General features: G+C 53.9%; 1 protein-coding gene across 2 annotated transcripts in view; it reads right to left on the bottom strand.

Annotated features, from left to right (window-relative positions):
* Nucleotides 1-2,440: 2,440 nt before the first annotated feature.
* The window catches only part of Elfn1 (extracellular leucine rich repeat and fibronectin type III domain containing 1), a 62,196-nt gene continuing 50,221 nt past the window's right edge, over nt 2,441-14,415 (bottom strand). For both annotated transcript variants that reach the window (XM_029555190.1, XM_008851412.1), the window contains exon 2: nt 2,441-5,615. In XM_029555190.1, the coding sequence (XP_029411050.1) occupies nt 2,854-5,346 (2,493 nt within the window). In that variant the 5' untranslated portion in view covers nt 5,347-5,615 and the 3' untranslated portion in view covers nt 2,441-2,853. The remainder of the gene's footprint in view (nt 5,616-14,415) is intronic.

The raw sequence follows: 14,415 nt of genomic DNA on the forward strand, positions 1-14,415 counted from the left end.
TGCTCAGGGGCAGCACCACCCACACTGGGCTGGGCCTTCCCATGCCACTCAACAATCAAGAAACAATCATGTCACTCAACAACCAGAGACGTGCTCACAGACCAGTCTGATAGAAGACGTTCCCCAGTTGAGGCTCCTCTTCCCAGGTGTGTCAAGTTGACAGTTGACACTGTTCAGCACGGCGCTACAGCACTCCTCTTTCTACTCACCTCTCTGCCCTCATCCCTCTCTGGGCCCATAACTCTCCTATCAGAGCCCTTAACTCTCCTATCAGTGCCAGCTCTGTCTGTCCAGTCCTGTCACACACCTGCACTGGCTGGCTGGCTGCCTGGCCTACAGAGCAGACACTTCAATTTTGTTCCTCTCCCTGATTTCCTATAAATAGTCCATTCTATCTCCTCAGTGGCAGGGAACAGCAGGCTGAGATGGTCTGGCCACCTCCTTCTGTCCTGTAACCAGGGCAGTCAAAGAGTGGTTGTATGCCCTTGGGCAGAGCAGGCCCTTCTTGGGTCTTACCACTGAATCCTGCATGCTCTACTGACTGTGATGCACTGGGTCTGCTCCATGAATGGATCTTATGTTCTCACCCTGCTCAGGAGAGCAGAGCTAACACAGCTGGGGAGGGGCTGACTTGGTGCCTGTTAGACCTGCTAGGAAAGCAAAGGGCATGTGTGCCCTCAGGAAGGGGGTGTCCATTTCGGTTGGGCTCACTGGCAGGGTGCTAACAAGCCCACCCTGGTTAGGAGCCCCCTGAGGCCCCTGTGTGCAGCTCTATGGCCTCCAGGGACCTAAGAGTGAGAACTAAATGCTGGAGCTATGTGAGTCTAAGCAAGGTGCTTAAGTTGGAAGAGAGGTGGGAGGGGGTGAGCCTCCAGTCCCTGAGAGTATGCAAGCAGAAGCTGCTGCTCCCACCCCCAGCCTCCCATACTCCCTACCCTCCTCCCAGCCAAGCTGGGACTGTTCCCACAGCCCATTAGACCCCAAGCCTGCTTTCCACCATAACTGTGGCTCTGTCCTCAAGTCCCCAGCATCTTTGCTGAATCTAGGATCCTGGTATCTCATTGGCTCTTTTTCAGGAGTCCGGATTGGGAGTTGTTTGCTCTAAGTGGAGGGTCTTCCGTGACCAGGGCCTTTAAGAAGATTAGGGGATGGTTCCCAAACAAATCTGGGAATATCATTTGGGAGATGGGCCTCTTCGCTGCCCAGGACCAGGTAGGATAGTAGCCTCAGGGCCCATGGGAGTGAGGGAACAGGGTTTCCCTTCCTTGCACAGCCCCTGGAAAGGATAGCTCTAGGTCAGGAGTGAGCACAGGGCCCCTCATGCTACTGGCATGCAACGGAGCCATGTCTTCAACAAGGTGTGACCACAGCCTTGACAGTAGGAACTACTGGGGCTAGTCTTGGCAGGGACTTCCTCCCACCAGGTCCAGAACCCTAGTGTTATTCACCCACAGAATCCCACTGCTCATCCACTAAGAATGAGGGTCACTTGGGGAAGGCTGCCCATGGCAGAGTGTGGGCAAGAGACAAAGAGGGGTTGGCAGGGCCTGGCTGGGGGCTGAGAGCTGGCTCCAGGCTCTGGCTGCAGGACAGGGATCACTCTCTGAGGGGATGGAGCTCTGGGCATCAAAGGACCTCCCCCGCCACATGCCCTTCAACCATGGTACTCTCGCTCATGCCAAGCTCAGAGGAGAGCCTCGTCTCAGGCTGTTCCCATCCCTCAGCCCCTGGATCTGTGCAAACCCCCCTGTTTATGTGCAATCAGACATGGCCCCAGGTGCAGGCATGGCCCTGCCTCTACCCAGCCTCCTTTGCTTCAGTTACCACCCACAATCCCACCCCTAAATAAGACTCAGAACCCCTATATCTTTTTTCCTGAACCCCCCCCAGTAAAAGCCCACTACACACATATATTTGGATTTTTTTCCTTTGCAAATTTTTTTTAGTAGACATAGTCTTCTTTTTTTCTCTCTCATTTTACAGCAAACATTGCAAATATAGAAATTTTTCTGTACAATAGAACAGCTGCAGTGTACAATGAAGTTGGGGTGTGGGGGGAGGACGCACAGTGCTTCCCAACCTGCGCCCCTCTTGACACTCCCATCTGTCCCCAAACACAGCCTTTGCCTCCTTCCACCCAAGTCTCAGGGCCTCAGGCTCCTCCCAGAGGGGTGGTCCCTCTGCCTTGGCTCCGCTGCTGTGTGGTGGCCTCCAGGGTTTCAACAAAGAGACAAGCTAAATAGGGAGTCCACAGAAAGCCACAGACTGGGAGATCGAATGGGGGGGGGTGGAGCCGGCCACCTGTTATGCCCCCACAGTAGATGAGTTAGGTTGTTTGTTCGTTTGTTTGTGGTTTTGTTTTATTTTTTTTAAGAATTTCACTTTTATATCTTTTTTTTAAAAAAAAAAAAATAAGGAAGAAAATAAAGAGGAAAGAGAGTAGAGGAGGAAGGTAAAGAAATCAAAATAATGAAAAAATCCCCTCCCCCACCCCCACCCATAAGACACAGTTTTCTGAAGTCCCATGTGTAGTATGTGTGTGTGTGTGTGTGTGTGTGTGTGTGTGTGTGTGTAGGTCGCTTGCTTGCCCCGATGGTGGACACAACGCAGTTCCCATGAAGATCAGCATAGCAACTGTCACAGCCATCTGGGGCCTCTCACACTGTCCGTTCGGGGCTCAGTGCTGAGCACAGCAGCCCCTGCTGTGCGTATGTTGGGTTTTGTGTTGCTTCTCTGAGTCAAGGATAGCTGCGGTGGATCTTGTGTTCTTTTTTGGTCCAATGGGCATCACGAGTTTCGGAGAGGGCAAGGATGAGCAGGTTGCCCTGGGCCCTGCGGAGGGTGGAAGGAGGCTCAGGACTTGTGCTGGGCAGACACCCCCTTCCAGTAGTCTAAGATGTCATGCAGGTCTTCGTCTTTGGCGAACTGGACCTTCTTGCGCAGAGCGTGGCCAGCAGCCATGAATTCATCATCTTTGTGCCTCCGGCGGCTCAATCTGAGCCGCTCCCAGATGCTCGGGGATGCTCTACAGGTGTATTCCGGGGAGGACGAATAGCTCAGGTTGTGGTACTGTGGGGACAGCTGTGAGTAGGCAAGGTCACGGGGTCGTGATCGTGTCAGGGGCTCGAGGATGGATGCCTTGCGGCCACCCAGACCCTCATGAGCCGGTGGAGGTGGTGGTGGAGCAGGTGGCTCGGCTGGGTGGGAGCCCGGGTACGAGTGCCGATGCTCGCCGTACTGGCGACCCTTGTCGGCCTCTGCCCTCAGCACAGCGGCTGTGGGTGTCACAGTGAGGATGGTCTCGGGCACGGGTGAACTCTTTTCGATGTATTTGGTCCCAGTGGCCGGGGCCTTGTGTGTGCCGGTTGCCTCAGCCCGGAAGGTGCGAGGGCTGCGTGTGGAGCCACTGGAGGAGGTGCTGGCCCTTGGGGGCCCGGAGGCGGCCTCCACACTGTGGTGTCGCTGCAGGCCACTGTGGCCAAAGGCATCCTTGTACACAGGGGACAGGAAGCTGTGCTTGCTGGCCAGAGGCTCAGACAGCAATACCAACTGAGGCTCAGCAGCAGACACTGCCCCGGATTTGGTACCCTGGAAGGAGGTGGACTCGGATTTGAGTGCATCAATACAGTTGTTAATGATCTGGTTGACCTTGTCCACCTCCTTAGCGATGGTAGAAATCTCAGCCACTGAGCCCTGGCTTTCAGGGCCTGGCCGGCTGAGCTCACAGCCCCTGCGTTCTGGGGGCTCTCCAGTCCTCACCTCGATGTAGTTGCCCTTGGTGGCCTTGGGAGTCTCACTGCTTTCTACCAACTTGTACTGTTCCATATCACCGCTGCTGGCCGGTAGGTATGGGATGCGAGTCACAGCTTCAGGCCCCAGCAGTGGGCCCTGGGACAGCGGGGCCAGCCCAGGCGCCTCTATCTCAGGCCCATACTTTAGTTCAATGATGGTTTTTTTGAGGCTCCCTGCCGCAGCCGCAGCCACCGCTTTTTTGTGTTTTTCTTCCTGCCTCCTCCGCTTGCGCAGACAGTAGTAGACAGCGCCCAGGACCAGCACCATGCCAAAGAGGCAGCCCAGGATGGTCATGATGTAATGAGTGGCTGTAGAGGGGCTGGGCATAGGGCTGGCAGGGCTGGGTGGCTTGGGCAGGCCGATGGTAAGGCAGGTGTGGTTGTGATGTGTGCCCGAGCTGGTGGAGACCACGCAATACGTATAGTTGGTGAGTGTGTACAGGTTGGTGAGCCGGATCTCCTCCTGGGGCTGTGTCAGCTTGGACACAGTGAAAGGCTTGCTGTTGTTATAGTGTTCTAGTGTGTACATGCGGTTGAATGGGCTGGGCAGTTGTACCATGATGGTGGCTGAGTTCTGGGTCAATTGCTTGACCTTCATGAAGGGACGAGCCTCCGCCTGCGTGGCCAAGGTGGTCAGGACCACCAGTGGGGTAGTGCCATCGCCTGAGAAACACTCGTCATCTGCACAGGGCGTGTCACTGGGCTCAGGTGGTGGAGATGGTGGTGGTGAGTGTCCAGGCTGTGAGCGGCCTGGCACCGGGCGGGGTGGCCCCAGTACCTCAGCCCCATAGGAGTCATCAGTGCACACGGACTGCAGTTTGCTAAGGATGCTACGCTGATGGCCATGGCGGCCCTGTCCCAGTAGGAAGTAGCCTGCGTAGACAGGTGGCGACTCACACTGCACTCGGTCATGGGTCTGCGTGGCGTTGGTGAAGGCGGCCAGCCAGCGCAGGAAGCCCAGCAGCTCACAGGAGCAGTAGAATGGGTTACTGTACAGTTCACACACTGAGAGCTTGGTCAGGCCCGCAAAGGTGCCACTGCCCAGCTGCTGGATACGGTTCATGGACAGGTCAATGTTGATGATGTTGGGACACTCCCAAAAGGCGCTGGCCATCACCACCTCGATGAGATTGGCCTGCAGGTACAGGTACTCCAGCTTGCTCAGGCCCCGCAGCATGCCCTCCGTGAGGTTGCGTAGCCGATTGTAACCCAGCTGCAGCACCTGGAGGTTGAACTGACCTGAGAAGGCCCCGTCCTCGATGTAGCCTATCTCGTTCTTGGTGAGGTTGAGGTACGTGAGGTTCCCAAAGCGGCTCAGTGAGGCGTACTGCACGCTGCGGATGCGGTTTTCGTTGAGCCGCAGATCCACAATGGTGTTGTTGATCTGTTGAGGGATGGCTTCATAGGGAGGCTGGTTCTGGCTGCAGATGGCCAGCCACACGAAGCCCTTGTCGCCCTCGATCAGCCAGCAGTCACCCTGGGCCAACCCTCCTGAGTGGAGAAGGGTGGCGGCTGCCACAAACACCCATAGTGCTCCCCACCTGTGCCCAGCCATCTTAGGGGACTCCACCTGTGGGGACAGGATGGGGGGCTGGGAAGTGGCTTCCCCCAGGGGACTTTAGGGGTGTGATGGGGAGCTGTCTGCACTGTCAGAGATGTCCTGTCCCAAGCCGCATGGTGTGAGTGCTGGAAGGGAGGGCGACTCCCTCAAGGCTCGCCACCCCTGGTCGTCCACCCCTGTCCTGAGGTGAGCATGGCCTGCTTTCCCATGGGCCTGTGTATACTGGCGGCTTCACCCAGCTCTTCTGCCTGAAGTTGTCCCAGCTGTAAGACAAGAGAGAAGACAGTGAGTCACAGAAGAAAGACCACATCCAAGGCCACTGGCTGAATGTAGGCAGAACTCAACTGAGCCCCTACCAGAGTTTGCTGTAATAAAGGAACACCCTGGTACTTAGATCACAGGGGGCCTGAGAGAGTGTGGGGTCACCAAGGAAAATGTAGGTTCTAGTTTCTTCCTGTGCAAGGTGGATGTGACATCCACTTTGTGATTACAAAAAGTCTGGTTCACTGAGCACAACCTTCATCCACAGTGAAACTAAGGCCTGAGAAGAGACTCAAAGTCCTCAGGAAATGAGAGACAGGGCCTGCTGAGGGTGGGACTCCCATCTGAGTGACTTGGAGAAGCTGTCCCTCCACTTGGGAGTTAGGCCAGCCCCCGCACCCTCAGAACCACCTGCAGGGGGTGCTGAGCACCCAGTCAATGTCCCCAGCTGGAGGCAGATCTTTTTGGAACTAAGTTCTTCTGCCCTCAAGAAGGCAGGCAGGGTGAGTGGCTCAGCACACACATGGCCTCAGGACTTTCAGAGTTTAACGTGAGCTTTCCTGCCTTGTGACCCAGCAAGCCACACCCCTCTTTAGGCCCTTCAGCTGGGTGATCTCTGAGGCCATCTAGGTAGGAGATACTCGGGGACTTGGAGTTGTCCCTGCCTGGCAATAGAGGAGGGACAGTCTGTTCTGCCAAGAAGTCCTCCCCTGGGGCTGGCAAGGTGGCTCAGTGGGTAAGGGAGCTTGCCCCCAAGCCTGATGACCTGAGTTCGATCCCCAGGACATACATAATAAGAGGAGAGCACCAACTCCTGCAAGTTGTCCTCTGACTACACACACACACACACACATACACACACACACACACACACACTGTAACACACGCCACACACCACATACACAGCTACAACCTCTTGGTTCCAGGGCCTGGCCTACCTCTCTCCAACCCCCACCCAAGTTTGCACACAAGCACCCTTCTCAACCCCTGTCTCTCTAACCCCGCACACCCCGCCAGACAAAACTGTGCCAGTTCCCAGTCCCCAGAGCCTAGAGCATGTGAAGATGGGACAGTGACATGACAGAAAACCGAAGGCAGAACTTGCTGGGGTCCTGCACACCTGGCCCCCCTCTGCCTACCCACAGGATGGAGCACGGGTATCTGCCTGTTAATACCAGGATTTACAGCAGCCTCTGTCACCGCTCGGTGGCCTGGCTGACAGCCAGCCCAGTGTATTTCACCAGTGTTGACGGCTGTAACTAGGCTGCACTGAGGCGGCTCAAATGAGGGGAAAAAAAATACATATATAATGCTCTAAAATGGATTTTCCTCTCTTTGGCAACTTCATAAAGAACCATTTCAATCTGGCTCCCAGAGTGTATTTCAGACTTAGAGAGATGGAGGGGAGCAATCAGAAGAGGTAGGGAACCCAGAGAGGCCTTCAGGGACCCAGGCACCACCCCAGGGCTCTGCAGTCTGGGGCCTGTTGGACCTTGTATGAGCCAGAGAGGGGGCATGGGACAGCAGGTGGTGCAGTCTGCAAGTCAGTAAGCCTGGGAAGACTTTTGGCTCCTCTTCAGTACTGTCATCACCAATGTCAATGCACACTGGTGATGAGAGCCATCCATTGATGTCCCCAAGCCTGTGACAACCATAACTTTTACCAGGAGAGACCTGGGTGGATGGAGCTGCTTCTGCCCCCGGGCCTCCGGGAGGGGTGGTGCTTCAGTGTGAGATCTTAATCAGCTGTAATCTCTTGCTCAAAATAACCCAAAGTCGATCTAAGCGGGATTACAGGCCTGAAGAGGCACCCTAGTGTCTCCTGCCACACGTCTGCCTCCTCTGACACACAGTACAGGTATGTGTGTGCATGCATTGGCACACTCGTGTCTTCCCACTCAGGGGTCTACATGTCTATGCTCACCTGCACATGTGATTGTACACTTATGGGAGCAGGTTCTGCAGCAGTGTGTGCTGCTGTCCCCTATCCATTTTGGATTCCCATGCTGCCCTGCATGTGGCACCCTAGTAACTTGTGTTCCACTCTCCCATCCACCGAAGTCGGGGGTGGGGTGGGGGTGGCACTGTGGGAGTGATGGAGACACGTGTAGCAGGAGCCAAAGGTCAACCTCATTATTTTTCTGAGATAAAGTCTGGAGCTTGGAGTTCTCTGATTCAGCTAGACTGGCCAGTCAGAAAGCCCCTGGGAACCCTCCTGTGTCTGCCTCCCCAGTGCTGGGGTTACAAGTATGTATCACCACACCCAGCTTTTTACATGGGTGCTGGCAATCTGAACTCAGATTCTCCTGCATGCATGGAAAGCATTTTATTGACTGAACCATTCCTTTAACAGTCAACCCACAGGAACCTCATCCATCTCCACCCAGGAGCTTCCAGCTCCAGCTTGAACACCTCCCTGTGACAAGCCTTACTGCCTCCATAGCTCATTGGACAGAGCTGCCCACTAGTCACAAAGACTTGAGAAAGCACCCACCCAGCCTCTGGTACCCTCAGTGGCCTCCAAATCTGGATTTGGGGGCTTCATTGGCCTACAGATCTGCACACCCTATGTGCAAGTTGGATGGTGGGGGGGACCTGTCAGGGCTGTGGAGATGGATTTGTGCCCAGTGACATGGAACAAGGCCATAGGAAGACATTCAGGAGAAGGGCAGAGGACAGCCCAGCCAAGGGTCAGCCAGGAGCCCCCATGAGACGGAATGTGGGCACTGTGAGTCATAGATACACATACCAAACACTGTTAAGAGTTGGCAGTCCAGAGGTCATGGGTCATCTTGACAAAAGGTGTCTCTAACAACAAGACTGGAAATGACCAGGATGCTAAAGATGGACAGGATGTAAACTTTTGACCACACTTTGGAGACAGTTTGCTTTGAGGGAGAAGAGATGGATAGAGGGAAGGCACACCAGTCAATTTGGTTGGTTGCTTCAGCAGAAGGTTCTAGAAGGATGCTATCCAACAGAAGAGCCACTGACTGTATCTGTATATCTGATGTTTAGTATCCACACATGGCCAGAGGCACCCCAACACAGAATGTGGCTTTGACCTAGGGCTGAGGGACATCTCTTCTGGGGAATGAATGAATGACTGAGTGAGGGGGTGGGGAGGCAGGTCTGGGGATGGGATGCAGTCCTGGGCCATCTCATCCTCCTGGGGAAATTTGGCCCACTCCCCTTGACAGTTGCTCCCTATTCTGAGCCCATGGCCTCAGGACTCCAAGCCTGCAGAGGAAACATATGCACACATGCTCACACACCTGCACACACAAAAAAGGAAGAAAGGGGGATCACAGACTAAGGGATATTCAAAGACAACCTAGAGAGGCTGGAGAGGTGGCTCAGCGGTTAAGAGCACTGGCTGCTCTTGCAGAGGACCTCGTTCAGTTCCCAGAACCCACATGGTGGCTAACAACCATCTGTAACTCCAGTTCCAGGGGATCCGATGCCCTCTTCTGGCCTCTGCTGGCATTGCACAACACAGGTGCACTTACATACATGCAGGCAATACACTCATATGCATAACATAAAAATAATAAATAAAAATAAAATAAAAAGACAATGTGGAAACACCCCAAACATGGCTTTCCTAAAGTGCTCTGTCCTGGGGACAGAGGGTGAGCCTCCCTGCAGCCTGGGACCAGCACTTCATGGATGATGGATCTCCCTGATGTTCCAGGCCATGAGGTCATTTGGCAGCAGGTCAGCCTCTGGCTGCATCCTCCTCTCCACCTGCTCACCCCACAGCAAAGGGGTGCTGGGTATAGAATTTAGGAATAGTGGGGAGGGGGCCAAAGGACCAGGAACAAAGGGTCACAGACTGGCAGGAAAGAGAAGTTTGAGAAGAGCTGGGGTGGGGGAGGGGGTCTGATGTTGGGACGCAGGCTGGTGGGCAGGGCACTATCAGGAGGGTCTTAGCAGCCAGGTAGGAATCTGCTAGGCACAAAGGACCTAGGCATACCAGATGAGGGGGTTGGAGAAGGTCTGTGATCAGAATCACCCCTCTCCAGGGGCTGTGAGGTGTCAGCAGGCAGTGCCAGGCAGCACCCTAGGCTTTTGGGAGAGAGTGGGGAAAGGGCCCAGGGTGTAGAGAGGGGAGCCTGGATTTAGTGCCCATCATCCTCTGAGGTACTGAGCCTAAACCACCCAAACTTCCCAAATCCTAAACCCCAGGCCTCAGTTTCCCTACCTGAGTTTCCCCACTGGAAACTGGTGAGCTAGGTGTCTGGGACAGGGCCAGAACCCTAAGGATGACTCCTGAACACACATACACACACACATACACACACATACACATGCATGCACACGTACCCACACACACAACATAGACATACACACACATTCACGTGCACACACAGACACATCTACCTGTGCTCATAGACAGCATGTCTGTGCCCCAGGAGACAATAGTGCAGACAGTGTGTGGGGACAGCAGGGACAGTTTGGAGCCCATCACATTCGTCACCTCCACAGCCCTTCCATGCTCATATCGAATAGATAAATATAACATTGCAGGTTTTTAAACTTATGGTCCGATGTGCATCGTTGGCGCCAGAACTGAGCACATGCTTCTGAAAATATGACTATGTCTTGGATCACGGAGCTGAAGGAGCAGCTAGGGCAGGACTGGGGCTGGGCCAGGGCTACCCCTGGGATTCTGCTGACAGAGTGGATTTCCTTCTGGTCCCTGCACCCCCAGGAGCAGTGTGGGCTGAGGGCCAGGGTAGGGAGGCAGGGAAATGGGTGGAAACTTATCGATTGATAACTTTCCACAGTCCCAATGTTTTGCCAATAGATCATGTTTACTGCTAATGTCTGCCTGCCTCTGCCAGGGCTGCAGCCAGAAGCTTCCCGCGCTCTGCCGCAGAGCCCACGGGGCTGTGATGGGCAGGTCTGGGAGGCTGCGGCCTATGAGGCTGGACTGCACTGACCCGAGCCAGCCAAGAGCAGGCAGGGACCAGCCTGCCCCCTTGCTGCACTGAAGGGCTGGGGACCAGCTCAGACCAGGATAGGAAGGTTAACTGGGCTGAGTTCTCGCTGAGTGACCTTGGGCAAGTTACTGAACCTCTCTGGGCTTCAGTTTCCTACTCTGTCAAGTGGAGATGAATTTGGCCCTCCCTCCTGGGGTTACAGTGAGGATGTGTGTTCAAGGGGTCTCTAGCTATTCTTCACAGAGGGTCTTCTGGTCTCTCCTTGACCCCAGGAGATGGAGGAAAGACAGTGCCCTGAAACATCCTGGGCAGACAGAACAGGTGCCTCCCCAGCCCTGGGGTCTCCTTATCACCCACCAAGGCCAAGACCTGAGCTCTGCCTTTGCTCCAGGCACCCTTCCCCCTGTCCAAACCAGGCTGGCTCAAGTTTAGCCCAGCAGGGAGTACAGGACGGCTGAATCAGCAAGCCTGGCTCCTTGGGACTTGGCTGCAGGGTCAGGCTGGCAGGCCCGTGATCTCGGCTGGCCCTGACCTTGTCCTCTGGCTGCCCAGGGTCTGGAGGGTGGAGAACACTGTTGCCCACCCTCTATGAGAACTCAGAAGTGAAGAGAGTGAAGAGCCCACAGGGAGACGCCAACGCCAGGTGACCTTGTAGGATACGCTCAGGCCTCGCTGCCCTGCTCACCCAGAGCAGGAACACTCTGCAAGCGTGCATCAGAGGAACCCTCTTGTTTCCTCCACAATCTGCATTTATTGAGTGCCTACCGGATTCCCAAGCCAACATCAATGATCCCAGCATACAGACAAAGAAACAGACTCAGAGAGGGAAAGCCAACCAAGAGAGACCAGCAAGAGAGTTCACTAAGCAGTTCGGTAAATAATCAGGTTCCTGCCTCACCCCAGACTTCCAGAGGGGATTGTGGAGCGGAAGCCCAACTGGGGCCAGATGGCATGAGGCAACCAGCTTCTGCGGGAGAGGCCCTGGCTCTGGGAAGGAGGGAAGAAAGGGGCCCTGGTCCCCAGTCTCCTTCCCAATCAGACCTGGGGCCCAGGGATCACCCCCTGCCGTCCTTCTGCTCCAGGCTGTTCTGAAGTTAATTAGGGACCCAAACATTTAATGGTCTCTTAAGCTTCCACCGGACATCTTTTTTAAATTAAAAAACAAGATGTATCACCTCATTGGAAGGAGAAATCATTTTGCAAACCTCCCCACTCAGGCACTGGCAGGCATTTATGGAGGAGGTGCCTGGCTGGTCCCTGGAGATGAGAGACAATGTGTGACCCTCTCCAGGAATTCTTCCCACCCAACCACCCACCACCACCATCAAATGGAGATTGTCACTTGAAGTCAGGCATAGGTCTGGGTGTCCCATCACATCCCCATAACCCTAACATCCAGGAAGTTCCATCTTTAGTCTGACCTGAGTCTCTCCAGTTGTTTTGAGGAAAGGTTGGTTTGAGATCTGCTGTTCTCTTCCTAGTACTAGGCTGACCTCTGAGAGCCCCTGCATCCCAGAAAGGTCTTTCTGATTCTCACAACCTTGAAGACTCTGATGGCATTTGGGGGCTTTGATACCAGCCTGCTGGGAGGACAGGGCTTCATTGTTAGAGGCTGGCTAGGTGCCTAGGGGACACCAAAAGCCAGATCGCTGTTTCTACACCAACAGCCAGGCCAGACCCAGGGACCGTAAGCTGCTCACCAGGTCAGGCTGAGCCTTACATCACCTGCACCTTGGCTGTTGGTCCCCATTCATTTAGTGGCCATTTTCATTTTACTGAAGATTTGGGGGCACTGTTTTAGCTGAGGTTGTACATGAGCAGTTAGCTTTCAAATGTGGCATCCATAAAAGAACTAGAAACACAAGGGTGGGGGAAAATAGCCAAGTGGGTAATGTTCTTGCCCTGCAAGTGTAAGGATCGAACCCGCGTTCGATCCCCAGCACCCATGTAAAAGCCTAGCATCAAGGTGCACGCTTATAATTCCAGCACTAGGAAGGCATAGACAAGAGGATCCTGGGGCTCACTGGTCAGCCAGCCTATTCGAATCAGGGAGCTCTAGGCTCAGTGAGACCCTGTCTCAAAAAATAAAGTGGACAGTGATTGAAGAAGATACCTGATGTGGACATCTGTCCTCCATGCACACACACACACACACACACACACACACACACACACACACATACACACATGCACGCACCCATGCACACACAATTAATGAGCAATTAGCCCTCCAATGTTACACTAATTAAGTAAAATTTAAAAACATATATGGGGCTGGAGAGATGACTCAGTGGTTAAGAGCATTGACTGCTCTTGCAGAGGACCTGGGTTCAGTTCCCAGCACCACATGGTGGCTAACAACCATCCATAACTCCAGTTCTAGGAGATCTGATGCCCTCTTCTGGCCTCCTTGGGCACTGCACACATGTGATGCACTTACATACATGCAGGCAAGCACTCATACACATAACATAAAAATAACAAATAAAATACTAAAACACACACAAGGTGTAGCCTGAGGGTACCAACTTTGAAATGTGCCAGATGGAACGAGGATGAACCTGGGCCTTTGGCCATCCCTGTGTGGGATTCACCTCTGCCAAATGCCTGTCTATGACTGTGTCAGAGCCCACAGCCCTGGCATGGGTCCCTGAGGACAAAAGCAGGCAGAGAAGACAAAGCCCACAGCTGCCCCCATTCCATTTGTCCCCAGAGCCATCGGCACACTGTGCATTAAAGGTGCACCCCCCCCTCAGTCCTCCACTTGTCTGGTGCTCACCCTGCATCTAGACCATGGGGGGATGTTTACAGTGCCAACCACCACTGGGATACCCTGTCCCCTTGGCCACCAGCCTTCCCTCAGAGGCTATACCATGTTCACCCCCACAGATGCCTATCAAGAACTAGGCACCAGGAAATAGGTTTGGGCACCAAAGAGGCTCCCCTGAACCAGGCATGGTGGCACACACCTGTCTTTCCCGCTCTTGAGGGGCTGAAGCAGGAGAATGGTGAGTCCGAGGCCAGCTTGGGTTACAGTGAGAGTTACTGTATCAAAAGAGGAAGGGAAAAAATAAAAACCAAAGAAAACGAGCATGGTGGTGCACACCTATCATCCCACCCAGGAGACTGAGGCCAGAGAAACATGAATTTGTCACCAGATCCCCAGGGTTGAGACCCCAGCACTGGCTTCCACTGCTCTGCAGCCTGGGGACACCTGCTCACCCTCAGAGCTTCCAACACCTTCTTGTTTGAATTCTCACATTTAATGTTCACTCCACCTGGAATGTATTTCTCGGGAGGGTAAAAAGACTAGAATTGATTCATCCCTTCCCCCAAGGAGGCGGCAAGTCCTCCTGAAATGGTGTATTGATTAACCCAGTCCTTCCAGTTGACTCCTTTCCCTCTCTCTCCCTCCACAGCCCTGCAATGGCTCCCTAGCACCCTCAAGAGAGTCCCAATATCATTATAAATGAATGCACTAAGGCTTGGGAGATGGCTCAGGCAATAAATGCTTGTTCTACAAGCATGAGAATCTGAGTTCTGTCCCTGGAACCCACATAAAAAGCCAGCATGATGGTGTGCACTTATAATCCCACTGCTGGGGAGGTGGAGACAGGAGGATCATGGGGTTCTCTGGCCAGCCAGCCTAGCCTAATTGGTGAGTTCCAGGCCAGTAAGAGATCATGTCCTCAAATTCAAGGTGGATGGTGCCAGATGAATGACACCCAAGGTTAACCTTGGGCCCACACACACACACACACACACACACACACACACACACGCAATTAAATAAATGAATAAACCTTTTTTTGAAAAAGTAGCTGAGCATGGCAGGGAAAGCAAACCAATAAGCAGC

The sequence above is a fragment of the Nannospalax galili genome, unplaced genomic scaffold (genome assembly GCF_000622305.1).
Source record: "Nannospalax galili isolate Female #2095 unplaced genomic scaffold, S.galili_v1.0 scaffold664, whole genome shotgun sequence".
NCBI lineage: Eukaryota > Metazoa > Chordata > Mammalia > Rodentia > Spalacidae > Nannospalax > Nannospalax galili.